This window comes from Vespula pensylvanica, chromosome 17 (genome assembly GCF_014466175.1).
Source record: "Vespula pensylvanica isolate Volc-1 chromosome 17, ASM1446617v1, whole genome shotgun sequence".
Classification (NCBI taxonomy): Eukaryota; Metazoa; Arthropoda; class Insecta; order Hymenoptera; family Vespidae; genus Vespula; species Vespula pensylvanica.
The window spans coordinates 1,647,681-1,670,269 of NC_057701.1; the positions used below are offsets into that span (position 1 = coordinate 1,647,681).

General features: G+C 31.7%; 2 protein-coding genes across 12 annotated transcripts in view; one reads left to right on the forward strand and one right to left on the reverse strand.

The window, feature by feature from the left end:
• The window catches only part of LOC122635193 (band 4.1-like protein 4), a 74,235-nt gene that overhangs the window by 44,170 nt on the left and 7,476 nt on the right, over positions 1 to 22,589 (reverse strand). For 2 of the 10 annotated variants that reach the window (XR_006328585.1, XM_043825129.1), the window contains exons 1-2: positions 3,961 to 4,134; positions 3,735 to 3,863 (exon numbers count right to left, since the gene is read on the reverse strand). The exons of 1 other annotated variant lie outside the window; for it this stretch is intronic. The gene's annotated coding sequence lies outside the window, so the exon portion shown is untranslated. Of the gene's footprint in view, positions 1 to 3,734; positions 3,864 to 3,960; positions 4,135 to 5,841; positions 5,990 to 6,941; positions 7,257 to 22,589 lie in introns of those variants that run through there. 7 more of the 10 variants (XM_043825121.1, XM_043825128.1, XM_043825123.1 and 4 more) reach the window with 6 other exon arrangements.
• LOC122635192 (thyroid receptor-interacting protein 11-like) overlaps positions 7,632 to 22,589 on the forward strand; it is a 38,025-nt gene continuing 23,067 nt past the window's right edge. Inside the window, exons 1-3 of one of the 2 annotated variants that reach the window (XR_006328584.1) lie at positions 7,632 to 7,944; positions 8,468 to 8,547; positions 14,497 to 14,571. Coding sequence is in view for 1 of the 2 variants with exons in the window: in XM_043825118.1 (XP_043681053.1) it covers positions 7,842 to 7,944; positions 8,468 to 8,547; positions 14,497 to 14,571 (258 nt within the window). In the remaining variant the exon portion in view is untranslated. The remainder of the gene's footprint in view (positions 7,945 to 8,467; positions 8,548 to 14,496; positions 14,572 to 22,589) is intronic. The other variant, XM_043825118.1, reaches the window with a different exon arrangement.

Genomic DNA, 22,589 nt, shown 5'->3' on the forward strand with positions numbered 1-22,589 from the left:
AAAAAAAAAAAGAAAGAATAGTAAGAAAAAAGAAAAAGAAATATATCGAATTCAAGTGAGTAAATAAATACTTGTGATCGGTTCGTCTCATGAAAAATGTCTCTTCGATGTGCCGAACTCTCGCATTCTGAGTGCCATTGAACTCTCGAAGGAAAGAACGACGTACGTACATATATATATATATACACATATATATACACATATATATACAAACATATATATATATATACATACATACGTACATACGTATGTACCTACATACCTACGTACCTACATACGTACGTACGTATATACATATATGTATGTATTGTACATAGAACGTTTATACGACGCTCTGGGAAACAGGTTTCGTATCCAGAATTCCTGAATCTGTATCTCTCTTCGTGTAACAGAAAGCGACGGGGCTTAACAAATTGCGACGGTTAACCCATATCGCAGAACTAATTGCAGGGAAGTCTGCCTTTATTAATCAGCCTGGTACAATATAGTACACATTCGACCAACCGTAACGCCAAGACGAGAGATATGACGATTTTTCTTTCGGTTTTCTTTTTCTCCCGTCCTTTTTTAATATATATATATATTTTTTTTATTTTTCTTTCTTTTCTTTTGTTCTTGTGTTTTTTTTTTTTTTTTTAATCCATTGGAAACCGTTTATTCGGTCTATCCAATCAAATTAACGGATTTGTTACTCTCTCCAATCATTTTCTTTCTTTCCCTCCCCACTCCACTTTCTTCACACTATTTCATTCTTTATATAAAATATTTATACATAGTAATATGTATAAAGATAAGTAATAATAGTAATAATTAATCATGCGGATTAATCGAATAAATATTAAAGCTACTTTATAACGAAACGTACTTGTTTCTATCTATACATACATACATACGTACGTACGTACGTATTATACATATGAGAATATTTTCACGGAGAATATATAAAAGAGAGTAAAAGAGAAATCAATCTTTCTCTTTCTCTCTCTCTCTCTCTCTCTTTACATTTTTCCTTTCTTTCTTACTTTCTTTTCTTCTCTATTGAATTATTTCTAATTAAAAAAATTTGTCGGTAGAATTTGAAACGAGAACATTTTCTAACCTCAATTTACTAACGTAGGTATGACAGAACCGCGAGTAATTAATTCGTTTAATAATAAATAGACAAATATTTGAATGAATATGCGTACACATATATATACACACACGGTGGTGAGTATATATATATATATATATATTTATGTACGTATGTATATATGTATATCTCTCTGCATAAGAATTCATCAGTCGTCGTTCTCGTCCTCGTGTCGTCGTCGTCGTCGTCGTCGTCGTCGTCGAAAAGAAAGAAAGAAAGAAAGAAAGAAATTGAGAGAGATAGAGCACAGAATCGTCCTTTAGAAAGAAACGTTAACTTGAAAATCAAATTCCAAGTGCTACTACGACGACACAACAACAACGACGACGAAGACGACGACCGATAAAGTATTCCAAGAAGTACGCGACGTCTTCTAATTAATCTCCTCCTCACCTCCGTTAACTTCTCCCCACTATTATAACTTCTCAACCTCAACTCTAACCTCTCTTTTCATTTCTCTCATCCTCTTATTCTCTTTCTCTCTCTTTCTCTCAATATCTTTTTCTTTGTTTCTCTTAAAAACCGATCACAATCGTATTCAATGCCAATGATTATCGCATAATCGATAAGGATGTCCTTTGAATTAGTTAAAAGGATTTTCCCGATCCCTATTCCAAAGGATATGAATTTATACAGAGAATCAATTCCTTTCCGAATTGCAACAGAACGAATGAGAAAAGAAATCTCGAACGTAATGAGTAACGACTGGATCAATGATCCTTGTTATAATCTAAGAATCGTTCGATACCTTCGAGATAATTTCGAGTGTAATAGAATCAATCGATCGGTTGTTTCTTATGAAAATGTAAAAAGAGAAATAAATGAGAGAGACGGATATAGAAATTTTATATAATACTTTTTTTTTGTAAAAAAGAAAAAATGAAAAAAAAGATAATAAAAATTTTACTAACGAAAAATGTTTGTTTTATATAACATTAGAAAAAAAAAATATAACAATCGTATAGATTTTCGATTTCAAAAACTGCTTCGTTATAAACTAAAAAAAAAAAAAAAAATAATGCTTTGTTATAACCTAAGAATCGTTCGATATTTCGATATATTTATTTGGAATATTCAATCATTAAAATTTAATAAAGATAATATACAATTTCAATAAGAATAAAAAAAGAAATAAAAATAAAAAGAAACTAACCAAACTTTATATACAACCTTTAAAGAAAAAAGAAAAAAGAACGATTACTTATTCTTAGATTTTCTCTTTCAAAGAGACATCGTATTCGAATACTCTGAAAGAATGTGGAAGCAACGCGTTCCCGTAACTCGACGATTTTTATTTCCCTCACACGTGCATGCACGCGACAGAAAAGAAAGAAAGAAAGAAAGAAAGAAAGAAAGAAAGAAAGAAAGAAAGAAAAAAAGAAAGAAAGAAAGAAAGAAAGAAAGAAAGAGACAGAGAGAGAAAGAAAGAAAGAAAGAAACGCATGGCTATGTCCGATGCACAAGACAAGAGCAATTCTTTTTCCCATCCAAGAATTCCCTTGAAATAGCGACGATATAACCTTGGTATGTAATAGTGAATACCCCCATTAGCCATACCATTGTCCTCCATAAAGATAAAACAAAATAAAAAAAAAAAAAAAAGAAAAAGAAAAAGAAAAAGAAAAGGAAAAATCTCGTACGTCTACCATGAAATTTTTCAAAGGACTTAATTACACCGGACGTGTAGATCAAAGGTCATTACATTTATCGTGATTCAATTCGTTTCAAGTTAGATCATATTGGTCGAATAATTTCTTAAAAAATAATTATATATACGCACGTGAGAATATATCTCCATGTTAAGTAGTAACACGAATTTTCAAAATTCCCGCGCTTTCAATTCCTTCCAAATTTCGAACATTTATAACCTCTATGTAGAAAAAACGTGATATAACTGTAACGATGATTCGTGATCTATTGAATAGAATTGATTCGACGTGTGATAAAATAATCGTTTTCTATTTTTGATGTATAATATGCATTGAAAAAAAAAATAGAAAGAAAGAAAAATATTGAAGATACTTGTAAATGTATTCATCTTTAAGAACTTCATTATTAGCCCATTTTTATATTCTTATTTTTGTAATATCGAGAACAAAAAACCAATGATGTATCCGTCGATAAAAAGACGAATAAAAAGCTATATATATATATATATATATATATATATATATATATATATAATTCTAATAATAAATTATATAATAAAATAAATCCTTCGAACGTAATACATAACCACTAAAAAATGTCGAATCTTAAATTATATCGATTTCTTTCGTCATACAATCATTTCGATATAACATTCACGAATAAAGATTTGTACCAATAATTTTGTCTATATATTCATTCAATATTTTTTATATATTTCCAATTTCATTTCACTTTTCTATACTATGTATATATATATGTATGTATATAGAACAAACTGACAAAATGAAGGTTTGAAATTCGTTGGAACGAAAGCACGATCGCAAATATACGAAATGAAATCGTTACTTTCAAACGTTTCGATATATAAAATTCATGCGAATGTCTTCGATGATAAAATAAAAAAATAAAGAAATGAAGAAAAATGAAGAAAAGAAGAAAAAATGATGCTCACCTCGATCACCAAAATCGGACGACGGATCCACCAAAGAGAATCGTGATCGTTCAACGTAACAGAAGCAGAAACAGTAACGGCAATATCGGCGGCAGCAACAGCAGCCAATCATCGTCGAAGGATTTTCTTCTTGAGAGGAATACGAAAATATATATATATATATATATATATATATATACATACATACATATATACATACATATATATATATAAAATAAAACCCTACGCGGTACGATACTGGTCGTATCCTCTTTTTACTCGTAAACGGGGAACTTATTTCACCGGGTTAGAAATTGTCGATTAACGAACGTGTCGATTTTAAAATAAATAAAAAGAGATGATAGAAAGAGTAGAGAAAGAAAGAAAGAAAGAAAGAAAGAAAGAAACAGAAAGTGAAACAACAACAAGTAGAAGAAGAAGAAGAAGAAAGAAATAAAGAAAGTAAAAAGAAAAAGAAAGAAAGAAAAGTGTCCTTTAGTGCGGTCTTATTTCTCACTCACGATGGAGAACGACGAATGAGAATAGAAAGAAATGGAAGAAAAGATGATAAAGAGTAAGAGGAAGAAGAGTAAGAAAAAAGATCAGAAACAGAAGAAGAAAAGAAAGAAGAGTAGTCGGAAAAAGAAGAAAAAGAAGAAGAAGAAAGAAGAGGAAAGAAAAGACAGCGTGACATGTCAGTCAGGTGGCAGAGCGCGTTTGCGGTGCGCGCTATCGTCCTCGTCGCGTTCCTCTGCGTTCTGCGGAAAGATTCACGTTCGTAGGAACTCGCGCGAAAGGAAGTAAGAGCGAGCGAACGTATGAGCGTACGAACGAACGACGAACAAACGAACGACGACGAACGAACGACGACGAACGAACAAACGAACGACGACGATCACGACGACGACGAACGAACTAGCGCGAACGAGCGAACGAACTCGAAGGAACTTCGTGCCTCGCCGGCTCTGAACGACCTCGCTGATTGGTGGCCGCCGACTCCCCACTACCTTCACTCTCTTTCTCTCTCACTCACTCTTTCTCTCTCTCTCTCTCTCTCTCTGTCTATCTATCTGTCTCTTTCTATATGTTGAAGAAAAGGACGAAGAGAACGTTGATCAGGGCACTGCCTTCGTTCGAATGAAACTGAACCGGAGTTGAGCTCTCGAAGGATTCGGATATGCCTCTGGCTAACTTCTTCTTCTTCTTCTTCGTCTTCGTCTTCGTCTTCGTCTTCGTCTTCGTCTTCGTCTTCGTCTTCTTCCTCCTCTTCTTCTTCTTCTTTTTTATTTTTCATCCTCTCTCTTCTTCCTCTTCTCATCTTCGATTTATATTACTATTGCTAGCACTGCTCCTACTAATAAACTACTACGCTACTACTTATATTACTACTTTTTCTATCTCACTTCCTTCTCAACACCTCGCACTATTTACTTTCTTCTTTCTTTCTTTCTTTCTTTTTCACACTCACTTTTAATTCGAAATTAATACCGCGCGAAGTTAACTCAATATAGTCCAACGACGTTTACCGACGAGTACCAACGATCAAAATCGAAATTATCCCATTCGAGATTTACAAATGGCCGATCGATTACATATTCCGACGAATTAACCTCGAAACGTTTGACTCACGCATCACACACACATATACGCGTACATACGTATACGTCTGATTAATATTCAATATCCATCCGCGAATATAAAATATTTTTCGTAATAAAAATTTATCGTCATTCCCAATTGATTTCGTCTTTAATTTCCACTTTCTTTCTCTTTGATTTTCTTCTTTTTTCATCTCTCATACCCTCCCTTCCTCCTTTTCTTTTGATCAAACCACGTGCTATAAAAACGAATTAACGATGAAGGGTCTCATCGAACGTTGATTATTTTTCGTTTCAAAAGATAGAGTGTGAGGAAGGACAGTAAGAGGAGGGATGGAGAGAGAGAGAGAGAGAGAGAGAGAGAGAGAGGGAGACCCTCTTGAAATAATTCTCGATAACTGTAATGTATTCTCTCGAGTATGGCATAGCGAAGCGTTCAATCCCTCTCTTTCGAACATCTATCTGTTACTACTACTACTACTTCACTACTATACTACTACTAGTACATTACTACTACTACTATTACTAACCTTTCTCCAGTAAAGAGTCTCCGGTCTCGTGCCAGACGTGCTTCCTAATGCCTCGATGCGAATAGGGAAACAAAAAAAAAAAGAGAAAGAGATAGAGAAAGGAAAAACAAAAGAAGTAAAAGAAAAAAAAAATGTGGAAAAAATGACCAAAAAAAAAATGAAATAAAAAAGAAACAAGATAGCTAGGCTTCTCGTGGACTCTCTCTCTCTCTCTCTCTCTCTCTCTTTTTCTATCTATCTATCTATCTATCTATCTATGTCTATCTCTATCCCTATTTCTCTCTCTCTCTTTCTCTTTTGCGCGCGCGAGTGTGCACGACCATTAAGATATTCCTCGAAAGTACGATATAGCGATCCTCATGTCTGCGAATTCATCATCTCTTGCTCTGAACTAAATGAAAAAGGTAATGCTCTTGTTACTTTGAGAGAAAGAGAAAGAGAGAGAGAGAGAGAGAGAGAGAGAGAGAGAGAGAGAGAGAGAGAGAGAGAGAGAGAGAGAGAGAGAGAGAGAGAGAGAGAGAGAGAGAGATGATAAATAACTACGAGGATCGACTTGCTTACTATTTTTTACAGAATACATACATAAATCGAAGAAAATCTAAATTATATTCTTTTTTTAGTTTTTCTGTTTTCTTTTCTCTTTTTTCTTTTTTCTTTCTTCTTTCTTTTATTTATTTTTTTTTATATACGCTCGAACGAGAAATAAAAGAGTTATTAAATGAAAATTAAAATTGAAGTTTTCAATGACCGTAGCAGTAGTTAGTTTGACATTCGCGAATAATGCACGTTTGTTTCTGTTGTTAATATCGTTATTGTTGTTGTTGGTATTATTGTATTCGTTATTCGAGGCAAGAGACCGTAATACGTTCATACATAATTTTAATAAAAACATCGTAACCTTTTAATTGCTCATGTCCGTTGGGTATTTAGCGAACTGCAATTTAAGGCATTTTTTTCTTTTCTTTTCTTTTCTTTTCTTTTCTTTTCTTTCATATATACACCACGTATGTACGTATATACGTTTACTTTTTTCTTTTTTTTATATTCGCTCGATATATATATATATATATATATATATATATATATATATATATACTTACGCATATGTAAAGTGGAAAAATATATGAAATTCCGTATTACGAATTCCAGGACGAAAAATTTTATTTCGACTGGAGTACGATCATTGCGGTGGAGTATTTCTCTAAATAAATAACTATCGATCTTTAAAAATCGATAGTTTTCAATTGTAACAACGAAAGTCGCGACGAACGTGAATAATAATCGAGGATATGTCCGACGAAATTGTAATAAACTGTTAGAGAAGAAAATTTGTGACGATGCGCGGAAATGATTTAACTTTTTATTAATCCAACACGAATTAGTGTCGCCATCTGTAGACGAAGTGTACGAACTGAAAGTGTCGATAAACGTCAACGCATAAGAGTTTATTAATATCCAGTGATAAGTAGAGCAAGACGAGTTATCCAGCGACGATAATAGAAAAACTGTAATTTAATGATACCCAATGTACGTGTTAGCACAGATGGCGCTTTTAACGCATGCGCATTATCGATATTACCTAAACAATTTTCAGAATGAAAATTCCAACTGAATTTTTTCTTTCTCCCTTTTTTCACGCTTAAATCAATTAACAGAAAATTGTTAAATAAATGTAAAAGGATTATTATTTTTTTTGCAATTGCGATACGATAAAAATTATGGAACTATTTTTTGATCGAAGTGACCTCTGCTGTAAATAAATAGCAAGCTCTTAACCCATAGTAATTTTATGGTCAGTGTTGTCGGCCATGTTTATAAGTGCGTTCGTGTGTTGTATTTTGTGAAGGTTAATGGAGTCTTTCACGTCATCATGTTAATTTAATGTTTACGTGATAAATAAGTCAATTTCTGTAAAAATATGTTGTGTACGTGACGTCAAATAGATAATCAATTTTGTGTGTTTTAAAAAGTGGGTTTAACGGTAAATATCATCGTTTAAAATGGCGTGGTTTGGTGACAGTCTTTCTGGCTTATCTCATTTAAAGGGCCAAATTACGAACTTTACGAAGGAGGTACTTTCCGAAGGGATTGTCAAAGAAATTGGTATGCAATGTATTTTCAATTGGATCAAATGATAACGATAGAATAATAATGATCTTTTCAAAATTATTTCGTAAAAGAGCGAAGAACAATTTTTAAGGTTATTTCAGGCTGTCAAAATAAGAGTCTGTTTTACCGACGTAGTAACATCGACGTAGCTTATTACTCTTAGCGGGAAATTCGTATTCTCTTCTTTTCACATGTTTACCGATGAAACGATAGGAAGTAATGCAAGTAAAAAAGAAGAAGAAGAAAAAAAAGAGTAAATAAAAATAAAATAGAACAACTAGACAATGAGACAGCACAATTTTATCTTTCAATGCCTGCCTCGTGTTATCACTGATCAAATTATATACTATATATAAATATTCTATCGTTCTCTAAAGTAATAGCGAAAAAAAAAGAAAAAAAAAAAAGCCATGAAAATAACGTACGATATTTTTCAACGTTCTACGTGACTTGGGTAAACAGTGTTTCTTTTTTTTTTATCTTTTTTTTTATCTTTTTTTTTTCTTTACCTTCCTAGATGATCAAACGATGCAATTGAAAGAAGCGAACGAACGGTGCATACAACTGCAAGAGTTACTGGACACGAAGGACGCCGAGGTGAGTATGCTCTCTCTCTCTCTCTCTCTCTTTTTTTTTCCTTTTTTTTTCCTTTTGTATAATCCTATCTCATAATTAGTTTTCTTTTTTTTCCACGCACCAAGTTATATCATATCATCCTCTCATATCTCTCTCTCTCTCTCTCCTCTCACTTTATAAATTGAAACTTATCAAAAATAATATTTAAGTTTTTTACGTTATCAGATAGAACATAAAGACCCTTCTTCGCTTAGGGTTTTCGCGATAAAAAATAAAAAAAAAAGAGAGAGAGGTGGTGGTTCGGAGCGGGGGAAAAAAGAAAGGGAGGGAGAGAAAAAAGAGAAAGAAAAAAAAACTGCGGCCGATTAGAAATGATTTCAACAGATGTCACTCTCCCTAATATAATCACGGACGAGTGTAAGGCAAATACATTTAACTTATCTACCATATTATACAACCCTACTACTGACAAAATCCTTTCAACCCCCGTTTTTATTATGTCTCACATCTCCTATTTCCTTTCCTTTCCTTTCTTTCTTTCTTTCTTTCTTTCTTTCTTTCTTTTTTTTTTAGTATTATTTACTTTTTACGTCCCAATGTAAATGTGCATTACAAACAAATATGGCGTCGCAACTATGTCGTATCTACGTATCGTTTTAATCGGATCCAGAAATTTTGCATCGTAATGTATTTCCTTTAGTTTCTTTTCTTTCTTTGAAATTTCTTTTTCTTCCTCCTTTTATTTTATTTTCTTTTTCTTTTTCCTTACGTCTCTCCTATTATGCAAAAGAAAAAAGAATGAAATTTATCGCTTATCGAAATATCGAATATTTGAATACGCCTGATTTATATTATCACGCCCGATAAAAGAGATCGTATCTAATACAAAAAAAATTATTCCTCGTAATATCATTTCTATCGATTACAATTTGAAATATTCCAAAGTACGTCATTACATAGAACCTTATCGAATATTTTCTAAAAGATTATACAATTTGTTCGTCGTTCGTTGCATTGAAGAAAAAAAAAAAAGAAAGAAAGAAAGAGAAACAAAAACAGAAAGAGAAAAAAGAAAAAAGGAAGGAAAGAAAAGAGAAGAAAGAAAAATTGCATTACGAAAATAAATGATCTACGTTTACGGTTTGTGCATAATGCAATAGTTTGGTATTGCATAACCTTCGACATCGTCTCCGTTCACAGAGCGTACACAGAAATAGTTCTGTACTTGAGGTCATTGAAGTCCCCTCTTCTTCTTAGTTCGTTCCGGTTCGCTATCGCGGCCAATTTGTGGAAACGCAGAGACCAAAAGCCTGCAAACGTGCTATGCTCTCTCTCTCTCTCTCTCTCTCTCTCTCTCTCTCTCTCTCTCTCTCTCTCTCTCTCACTCGTTCTATGCTTTTGTGGTTAGCCCTCGAAGGCATACTCTCCCGTTGTGTTTCGTCTACACGATAGAATAGCTTGCCGATATCGCGAGCTTTAGTCTTTGCGTTTAACAATGTCCACTGTTCGAGACAGTTGAGAAAGTTTTCGCTCACGATAATAACGGTTTAATGGTCCCCGATCGATTTTTCCAACCTTTCCTTTTGTTACCGAACGATCAACATTACGACGACAATGACGACGACAACGACGACCACGATGACGACAATAATAGTTCTCAAAAGTATTCTCCATACTTCTTTTTATAATTTTCTTAAAATCGCTTTCGTCCGACTGTTTTGAAATATTTTTCTTTTCTTTCTTTCTTTTTAATCCAGAGAATTTTCTTTTTTTCTTTTTTTTTTTGGGCTTAGAGTAGTACGCCGACGCCATTTTCATGTACAAGATTTTTTCTTCTTTTCTTTTCTTTTCCTTTTTTTTTTTTTTTTCATTGATTCTGTCAAATTTTTAAAATCCTTTTTTCTTATTCTATAGAGATTTTTGTTACGTGTATATATATATATATTTTTTGTAATATAGGACGTCAACGCTATTTTGAAAGAGACCCATCATAAGTTTTTCTTTCTCCGATTAATTTTCCTAATTTAATTTTTTGTATAGTCATTTTTCTTTTTTTTTCTTTTTTTTTTTTTTTAAATATAAAACACCGACGACATTACGTATAAAAGTATTTCATTCTTTCTAATATTTATCTATTCATTCTTTTTTTATCGAATTTTATTAATATTTCATTGTCGAATATGACGAAGAAAAGAAAGGATGAAAATATAATCTCGTAAGATTAATTACTTGATATCGTAAAAGCTGCAGTTTTATGCAGAAAATATTGTGTACGTATTATTTGTACATATACATATATAAATATATACAGGTACACACACACACACACACACACACACACACACACACACACACACACACACACACACACACACACGAACACACATATACGCACAATGTGTATACGGTACACGCAAAGTTATCGACAAAATGGCCGCGCCTAGTTAAGGGTTAACGACTGCTCACTTTGAATGGAACGACACGGAACGACGTTGATTATGGCAACTGCCTCGAGTTTATTTATATTACTATACGTTGTGTTTACTCTCTTTCATATTTACATTATGATATTAGAAGAAAAAGAAAAAGAAAAGAAAAATAAAGAAAACACGAAAATAAAAGCAATAATTAAAAAATGAGAATAAAAATAGAGAAAGAAAATTCTCAAAAAAAAAAAAAAAAAAGAAAAAAAAAAGAAAAAATCTCGTATCATACTTATTCATAGATAAATCAATACGTATAATTTTTAACCGAGTAACGATGGAATATAAATAAAATTGTTATAAACGTATCGATTCGTTCATTAGTTATAATTTTATCGTTTATATTATATAGATAGATTTTATTATATATATCGCTCGATAGAGACTCAAATCAAATTTTTCCTGCAACGCGCGAGAAAAAGATTATCGATACGTTCTTATCTCTTTATCGATCTAATAAAAACTTTATTTCATTTTATTTATTCTTTTTTCTTTTCTTTCTTTTTCTTTTCTTCCTTCCTTCCTTCCTTCCTTCCTTCCTTTCTTTCTTTTTTTTTTCTTTCTATATTCCTTCTTCATTTTATTTTACATAAGTATTACGATTGTAAAATAAAATGTATATTCACGCGAATCTCTGCGACGTATTCGAACAAACGGATGTCGAATATATACGATTAAAATTAAAATCAAAGAATTGCGTCGTATAATGTCACCGTATAGATGACTTAACACTTACATATACGGTGGGGTAGAGGAGCATCCGGTAATTTTACAATATACAAAAGAAAAGTTTCATTTAAAAAGACTTAGCTAATAGAACTTTATATACGTAATCGATTTTTAAAATAATTTATATATATATATATGATATCAATAATTAATATATACATACATGTATGTGTATAAAAATCGTAATGGTAGATATATCCAATCATATCGATTGTAATTCATTCGATATTAAAATGGCCCACTCACGTATATGTATGTGATTTTCTCGAATTAAACTAACGTGAATGTTACGATTTTATAGTATATCGTCATTTCCGGTTAATTCGTAATACGCATGTACCAAGTTAGAAAGGAAAAAAGAATATATGTAAAAAAAAAAAAAAAAAAAAATACGACGACGACGACGACGACGACGACGATGACGACAATAACAACAACAACAACGTTCACTGACATTTTACGATGACACAGAGAAATATCGAGCTTTGTTTGTATGTGCGTGTGTATCTGTTACAGAACGGATTAAAAGTTGCTAGACGGTGATTAATTATTTAAAAAAAAAAAAAAAAAAGATCGTTTACATTTGTACGATACTTTTCAAAGTAATCTTTCTTCTCGTATTGTCGAAATTAAAAGGATCCTAGCTTGTTAAATCAGAAAAAAATCGATTGGAAAAAAGAAAGTAAGAAAGTAATATTGAAAAACGTCTAATAGATATTTTTTTCAATTGTGCGAGAACATCTTTGGCCCATCTGGGAACTTTTAACCCAACCTGTACCGTTACTCATAGAAATCACATCGTAAAATCCGTTCTATCTTTTTCTATTTTCTTTTTCTTTTTCTTTTTCTTTTTCTTTTTTTTTATGTACGTACACGTCATTTACTCATTCTCTCTCTCTCTCTCTCTCTCTCTCTCTCTCTCTCTCTCTCTCTCTCTCTCTCTCTAACACGGATCTATTTCCAATTATCTCTTATCTAGAAATTACACGGAACTCTAGATATAACTCGTTTCTAGTATCTAATTCCCCTTTTAAACGTTACTTGTTAGGTTTATTAAGAGAAAAATAAATTCTTAGTATTCATCAGTCCATTCATCGATTCTTCGGTATTATTTTATGAATCGTAGTTAAATTTCGCGTTAACGATTTGGAGAACCAAAATGGCGATAAATGCATGAATACACGCGTATGTGTATATCTACGTAACTATTCATTTACGTATCGATTTTACGAAATCATCATTATCTCTCGATTATAATTATCGAATATATTATATTACTAACTATCAATTAGTTCATTAATCTCATTAATTAATTGATTGATTAATTGAAAAAGACAAGGAATAAAAAAGGAAGTGCAAAGACAGAAAAAGAAGATACGATCGCGAGAAATAATTTCTTTTCTCTTTTCACTCGTCCAATTTTCTTCCTTATCACCAGCATCATTAGATCTATAAAGAAACAAAAAAGAAAAGAAAAAAAAAGCATTCTATCGAGAATGCAAGCTGTACGATGCAGTTGATAAAAACCAAAAGAAAACAAAATCGAAAGACAAAAAACAAGAAACGAAAAATAATCGCGAGGAATAGTTTCCCATTTTTTCTTTTTTTAAATTCTTCATCGAATTTTCTTCCTTTTCTTTTCCAATTTTAATATTTATCGTTATTACGAGGATCGGAAGAGTAGAAAAATGAGAATAAGAATAAGAATAAGAAAAAAAAAAAAAAAGAAAAAGAAAAAAGAAAAAAAAATGTTTATCGAGGATGCACAACGCAGCTGGACTACATAGGTCCCCATCTTTTTGAACGTCGTTTACGGGATTTTTTTGTAGAATAGGAGAGGTAAGAGTGGGGATCTGGGAGGTGTGGGAGATGGTGGGGGTAGCGAGGGAGGCGACGGAGGGGAAACAACGTATGGTAAAAATACGATGACAGAGGAGGAGAATAAGATCGCACGGCTGCTCGAGTGAAATAGAAGCGGGTCGTGAAGGGACGGTGGTAAGGAGGGATGAGGAGAGGGTAAAGCATGAGGAGAGGAGAAGGGTAGATAGGCTAAGGGGTGAGGATAAGGGGGGCAAAGATGGAGGGAGAATTATCGCAAGGCAAACCTGAGATAAGAAAGGCAAACAGAAACGCGCTCATCGCGTCGTTCACCGCGTCCCTATACCACCACCACCATACCATCACCATCACCATCACCACAAACACCACCACCAGCATCACCACCACCACTACTACTACTACCACCACCGGACTTCCTTCTCTGATTATGGTTACCAATATTTAAGTCGACACCCTGATTACGAAGCGTTTATTCTTTCTTTTTCTTTTTTTTCTCTTTCTCTCTTTCTCTCTTTCTTTCTTTCTTTCATTCTCTCTCTCTCTCTCTCTCTCCCTCTCTCTCTTTTTTCTCCGTTTGTTTGTTTGTTTCTTTCTTTCGTTACTTCTTTTTTGTTTTTATCGTTTTCTTTTCTTTATGTCTTTTTTTTTTTTTTTTCTTATTTTTTTCTTCCCTCGAGAATGAAATCGAATTAATAGAAATAATTAAACAACAAAAGGGAGGGGTAGAGGAAAAGAAATGGAAAAAAATGAAAGAGAGATTACAAATTGCGTAATGCAACGTGAAAACGTTACTTCGACCGTTCTTTTTCTCTTCTTTTCTTTTTTTTTTTTTTCTTTTCTTTTTGCTTTGCCCTTTCCCCCCTCGTCGCTTTTAATTTTCTAACTCGTTCTCCTTTTTCTGTAATTTTCTTTTCCACAGATCTCTGTGTTGCGCCGACAAAATTGCGAGCTGCAGAAAATCGTTCTCGAGTTGGACACGAAAACGAAAGTATCGGTGAGTTTTGAAATATTTGCTCGCTCGAAAAATTTATGAATAGACTTTTTTCGTTTCTTTGCCTGTGCCTTTCGTCGACTTCTTTTTCTTTTACTTTTTATTTTCTTTCGTATGAGTATTATCATTGATGATGGTGATGATAATTATAACAATAATAATAATAATAATAATAATAATAATAATAATAATAATAATATAATTATAATAATAATAGTAATACTAAAAGTTATAATAATTGTTGTTATCATCATCGTTATTATTATTATTATTATTATTATTATTATTATTATGATTATGATTATTAATAATACATAATGTATAGTACGAGAGTCCAGAACTAGAAACGTTATTTTCTTACTCAGCACACGGAGAGTCTCCGAAGCCGAGCGTGACAGCTGATGAGGCTGATAATATAAAACTGCCGAACGCGACACACTCTCCCCTTTCTCACTTCGTATTACGCCAACGACTGCAGCCATAACTCTCTTTATCGTTCTTATCGATATGGTTAAAACCGTTTTCACTAACTCGTTTCAAGCCGACGTTTCAGGTCACATTCCTCGAGTGTTTCGTAATTGGGCATAAAAATGGTTCCATCTTTCTTTCTTTTTTCTCAACTTTTTTTCTCAACTTTGTTCTTCAACTTAAAAAATTAATCATGAGAAGGCCAAAAAAATGATTATCGAATGCTAAAAAAAAAAGAAAAAGAAAACAAGAAACATTGCATCCTATACAGAGAATTTTGTTCTTAAGGGAAAAAAAAGAAAATTAAATGAATAAATAAAAAATCATTAATGCAGAGATTTGTTTTCAGTTTTTTGTTTTTTATTTTTATTTTTCTAAGAAGAGAGAAAGAAAAAAAATGTAAAAAAAAAAAAAAGAAAAGAGAGACGGAATGAATGAGAAATCGTAAAGGACGATGGAATTTCGATAATCGATTTAGAAGATATTCTCGTGGCTGCTGTCGATCCTTACCAACGAATTATCACCTTTTAGAAAGAATGTATGTATGTATGTATATAAGAGAGTTGGTTTGCTTTTGCGGTTTAGTCCGACCTAGAAACCGCCTAGCCTCGACTCCTGCAACATGTATATATATACTTGCATTCATATATGTATATATATATATATATATATATATATATATATATATATTAATATAATTTCATCGTTGTTGTTGAAAAGACATTTTTAATACTTAGAAAATGAGATAACTCATTGTTAAGTCCAATAAATACTGCTAATACCTCGAGGTTCTCGTCAAATTATTGTTAGTTGGCCATTATGCTGTTGTAATTATAGAAAATAAGTTTTCAACATAAGTTCTCGACGATTATACACGCTATATGTGTGTGTGTTTTTCAAATTATCCTTCCCTTCTTTTTTCATTTAAGAAAAGAAAAAATAATATTAATTCTTTTTCTTTTTTCTTTTTTTTAACAATCCTATTTGTACTATGTGCGCATGCCTGTATTTTAACCAAGCCTTCTTTCCTTTTCTTTATTTTTTCCTTTTAGTCTCACGTAAACGGTCCAAGAAAAAAAAAAGCTTGCTAGAAATGCGAGATAAGAAGATAAGCGTCGCCTTATACCCTATTTCATATCTTGGACCAACAAAGGATCGGTCCTGCTTCGTGTATGCTATAATACATACATATATACATATATACATATGTTTCTTCACGTAACAAATCCTCCGAAAAATAATAATAATAATAATAATAATAATAATAATAGTAATAGTAAATTTTATTTTTTAATATATCTTACATCTCCTTCGAATCTTTGTCGAACGTTTGTTCAGTAATAATTTTCTATACAATTTCATAAATATATATATATATATATATATATTATCCTGATTTAATATTATATATACATATATATTAAATTTAAGTATGTTAATATCAATCTTAATGAAAGTAATATATTATTTCATATTATCCTCAATTATTGAAAACATTTCTTTGCTCCGTTATTTCCGTGAAAATAATGCGAGTAATGTCCGACGTATTTTTCAAAATGGCGGATCACCTCGATCCATCGCCATATTGAATTTTTTTATTTCACATAAGATCGAAACGATATGAATGAAGAGAATAATGAAAATGCACCAGAAAAGAAATATTTGGATTGAAAGTAATAATTAAAACAAAAAAAGAAACAAAACAGAACTAGATAAAAATGTTTCTTTTTTCTTCTTTTTTTTTTTTTTTTTTTTTAAATACAAGAATAGTTCTCCATTCTATCTCAAAGAGAGAGAGTTATTCGTTCGAATGAACACTCGAACGAGCTCGTTTAGCGCCTCGAAGATATACTAACTCGTGCACCTTCCTTACGATCTTTTTCTCGTACATCGATTTTCTTTTTTTTTGTATTTTTTGTGTTTTTGTTTCTCTTTCTTTCTTTTTTTTAAGTCGCCAAGTAACGAGACGCTAAAAACGGTTGCACGATCCTACGCGGTTCTCGATCTTCGTCAAAGAAAGAACGTAAAGAGAAAAAAAAGAGCAAAAGAAAAAGAGAGAGAGAGAAAGAAAGAAAGAAAGAAAGAAAGAAAGAGAAAGAGAGTGAGAAAGATAAAAGGATTTTCGTGAGAGACGCGAAAAGGAATAAGGAAACGAAATGAAATGAAACGAAACGAAATGAAACGAGAATATGTATAAGGAAAGAAAGAAAGAAAGAAAGAAAGAGAGTGAATGATAGGGAAAGAAAGAAAGAGAGAAAAAGAGAGAGAATTCCACGTGAGGTGACTCATATCGCTTCGAACTCACAGGTTTAGTAAACGGAGTCCTTGAAGTCGATCGAACTTTTAATGCACCTGAAAAATCGTTTCTAACTCACTATCGCTTATCGCTTAACCGTTGCAAACTCGTTCCCCCTTAATTTTTTTTTTTTTCTTTTCTTTTTTCGTTTTCTTTATTCTCTTTCTTCAAAACCCACTTCCATCATAAACGCAACAAAACGATTGTATTATGATATATGGATCGCAATGGATATTCCGATATTTTACTTGTCGGAATCTTCAAACGAATAACTTTTTTTTTCTTTAAGTCTTCGTTATTCTTAGAAATGGTCCTTTTCTTTTCATTTGCTTTTTGTTCCTGCTTGAACGCGATCATTAATTTAGAATTATAAACATTTTCGAGCAAATAGAAATGCATATTTATGTAATATATTTATGTAACATATTTATATTTTTCTAAGTATAGTACTAGTAATACACTTATTCTATAAATTATATATATATATATATATATATATACATATATTCTGCATAAAAATATTATATTATCACTACATTTTCCATATAATATATCCGATCTATACTATATATATATATATATATATATATATATATATATATATATAATGGGTTACGATTCAGAAAGATAATTATTTCCTATTACATACAAACTATTTTCCAAAGAATTTAATATATGCTGTTTCATACATTTTAACAAATGAATAAGACAGCGATAAATTTAAAGTGATAGAAGAGGGTGTATATATGTATGTACATCCACACGTGTTAAACTTTACCAATGAAACGAGTAACTCCTATCCAATTTGAAGAGGACATATCTCTCTCTCTCTCTCTCTCTCTCTCTCTCTCTCTCTCTCTCTCTATCTCTTATTCTCGCGAAATATAATCGATCAAAAGCTTAACAACAGCTGCTCGCAGATGAGAAATAGGTAAAGGAGGAAGAGAAGCAGGAGGGGAAAATGGTGATGGAAGTAGAGATAGAAGAGAGAGGGAGGTGTAGGAGGCTTTAGTAAAATTTTTTCTGATAAAACATACGATAGCTAACGATAGGCCAAAAGTCAAAGAGAAAGAGAGACAGAGAGAGAGAAAAAGAGAGATGGTTAGGGCCAAAGGGGGTGATAGTGACTATGACTACCCTTAGGCTATAACGATCGCCTCTATAAATGCATGTGCGTTAGATGTCTCCTGCTTATGACGTACTATACTTTGGCTCGATTGACAAGAAAAAGAAAGAGAAAGAAAGAGTGAGTGAAAGAAAGAGAGAGAGAGAGAGAGAGAGAAAAAAGAAAGAAAGAAGGTCGATGAAACGTATGTATATATTTCAATACGCATTATTTTCATTTATATAATTCGTTATATATAATTCCGTTCTATATATGATATTTTATTAATATTATATTTTTCTAATTAATATATGTAGATATATATACTTTTTTATTTCTCTCTCTCTCTCTCTCTCTCTTACTAATCTCTAGTCTTTTGTTTATCCTCGACATGGTATATAACTTCACGCTCGATAGCCACTCAGTTTTATCGACTACGACTATAATAATAAACAAGAGAGAGAGACAAACAGAGACACAGAAAAAGAGGGAGAGAGAGAGAGAGAGATAGACAGAAAGAAAGAGTAAGAGAGAGAGAGAGAGAGAGAGAGAGAGAGAGAGAGAGAGAGAGAGAAATCATTCAAATCCGTTTGTAATGGCATTGAAACGAATATTACGATGTGAAATTATAGCACGTTCTAATATAGAATCGTTCGATAAATTCTGAGTGTTATCCTTCGTTGAAATTGTGTCAAGACTCATTACTGCATTTACAAGTGAGAGAAATAAAAAGAGATGAAGATAGATAGATAGATGGGTAGATAGATATATAGATGTTTATATATATATATATAATATATATAGACAATAAGTGAACGAATAAAAAGAAAGAGAAAAAAAGAGAGAGAGAGAATATATGTTTACATTGTGTTTACTCGTCGTTTGTTTACCATCTTCGGATAATATCCGACAAATACTTGAAGTATTCGATTCAAGTTATCGAAGGACATGTATAATTGTATGTATGCACGTACACATACATATATATATATATATATGTATGATGTATATATGTATATGTATGGATCATGAAATAAAAAGAAACAGAGACAAAAAATAAAACAATTCGGAAAAAAAAAATATATACATAGTAACAGTTTAGAAATAGATATAACTTTTCTTTCGTTTGATAACACGTAAGCGAACTTAGATATATAGATATGTATATATATGCATAATTTCAAAAACGCAATGTCGCCATAAATAAGCGGAATAGCTTTTCGTTAAAGGCGATACATTAAATAGAATACGTTTGCATAACTTATTCGCGAATGACATATACATATATAATTATATTTTGTGTATGTGTGTTATATATACAGAGTAGTCGAAAAGTTTCTAGATGGTTCAAAAATTTTCTTACGTAATTTTAAAAAATGGATTGATCTATTTCAAAATATTAGACTGGTGGTTAGTTTCGCGACGTAAAGAAAAAAAAAAAAAAAAAGAAGAAATTCGCCAATAATTCTGTGGAGAAAAAAAATAGATAAGTTAATCTAGCATTAAACAGTAACCTAATTTCCAATATAGAAAGAGAAAGAGAGAAAAAAAAATGAATTTACAAAACTCCTAATCGATGATTTCAAAAGAAACGAAAATAAAAATTCCAAAAGATAGAAAATGCGTATAGAGAAAATACGATTAATAATAATATTAGTAATAATAATAATAATAATAATAAAATAACAATAAAATAATTCAAGCAAAACGCGTGTGAATAATAAATTGCGAAGGGTGAAAAAGAAATTCATCGCGTCACCCTCGAAGAGTCTCGACTGCTTGAGGTAAAAAGAAAAAAAAAAAAAAAACGAAAAAAGAATGAAGAAAAAATAGAGAGAGAAAGAGAGATTACACGTGGATGTAGACTAATCCGTAAAAAGAATAAGAAGAAGGGGAATCCGACGATTAGCATAATGTCGTCGGTAATATACCTTTTTCTCGCTCCTCTTTCTTTCTCTTTTTAACTTGTCAACCATCTCCCTACTCTCTACTCCCGCTCCCACTCTTTTCGCTCCATCTCTCTCTCTCTTTCTCTCTCTCTCTCTCTTTCTCTCTTTCTTTCTTTCTCTCTCTTACTTGTCTTGTTTCCTTCAGCTGCGCCCGCAGCACCCACTCACATGGGGGCCGATAAAAATGTCCTGCCGTTAACGGCGACGCGTTGTACATTCGTACTCGAACGCACATCCGAACGGAAAAGGTAGCTAGCCTAATTACATTATTCATGATTCTCTGACTGCTTGCTTGCTTGCACTGTTCGTCGTCTAGACATCATATATATATATATATATATATATATATATATATATATATATATTACACATACACACATTTTTTGATATATAATATAATTATAACATATATAAAGTATTAAAGAAAAAGTGTATATGTGTGTGTAAATCACTATTCAGTGTAGCGTATTATACATGTATTTTATATAATACAAGTATAATATATATATATATATATAAAAGAAAGAGTATTATATAATAAATATTATACATAAAGAGTATTTTGTACGTATCTGTGTGTATTACTATTCGGTGTAATGTATTATACATGTATTGTATATAATACAAGTATAATATATATAAAAGGTATAAAGAAAAAAATTATTATATAATAAGTGTTATACGTAAAGAGTATCTCGTGCGTGCGCGCATGTATGTATGTGTGTATATATATATATTTTTTATCTTTTTCATATAGATAATTTTCGAATAACAAGAACGATCGAACTTGTACGTAAGTACATAGAAGAAAAACGATATCTCGAAGTATCGAGGTCGAATATAGTCCCACGTCCAATCAGCGTACGCGTTACAAATTCGACTTGTACTATCGAAGACTCGCGAAGATAGAGCCGTTGTTCTTATCGCGAAAAATGGCTGGTCGGCCATTTTGAAATTCACTTTTCTTTTCAAAGTTCTGTATAGAAACGATGAAAATTGGTGCGGTTCTCTTTCTTTTATTTTTTGATTTCTTTTCTTCGAATTGTAATCGATAATTAACATAATCGTACGACATCAAAATGTGACATAGAAATGATTGATTTTCGTACAATTTATTGTTAAATAAACAATATTCGTGATTTGATATTTAAACAAATTCTTTTACTTTTTCTTTGTGTTTCTTTTTTTCGAGTAAAGATCTTGCTAATATGTTAGTGATCTTTACATATAAGCACGCGCACACATCGTATAGATCTTTCGTATGCATTAGACGCTCCCTCGTCGTCCATCAGCAATAGCAGCTCCTCTCCCATCTCTCTGTCTCTGTTGTACACGTGCGTGTATATAAACGAAATTGCCTTTGCGTTTTCCTTTGCGGCATGGGGTTTTTACCTATATATATATACACACACACACACACACACAAAGATGTGTATATATATATATAAATAGATGTGTGAGCGATGTGTTTATGCGTGCCAGAACCAACGCACACGACATCACTACTACACACTTGAGTTTTGTCATCGTCCCGTCGTCGTCTCACTTAATAGATTCTATGAAGAAAGACTAGAATAGTAGACGTATGTGTTACGTACTATCAACGAATATCGATCTATCTATTTATTTATCTATCTATCTATATATCTATCTATATATCTATCTATCTATCTATTTATTTATCTCTCATTCTAAAAGTATAATAATTTTAGGTAGAAAAGATTAAATGACAATACTTTCATTATTAGAAAAATTCTATCTATCTTAACTTTTTTTATTATTGATTGCAGTCGGGTTTATTCCAAATCATTCTCAATTTTATTGTTTTATCATTTCATTATTAAATATATATATATATATATTATATGGAATTATTGTATAATATATTATGTATATTATATGTAATGCTTTTTAACCCGATAAGTTATATAAGGCCTTATACACATACGTTGTACAATATGTTGTATTGTACTATATTCATATTGTAATATAATTATTGTACAATATTTATTGCTATTATCAATTAATTATTATATCTAACAATGAAATGAAATGTTCATTAAGATTAATTCATTATGACATCATTGATGATTTCTATAATGGAAAGTTCACCCTTGGTGAACTTAATGAAAAGTCTCCTCATAGTACTTCTCTCTCTTTCTCTTATATATATATATATATATATATATATATATATATATAT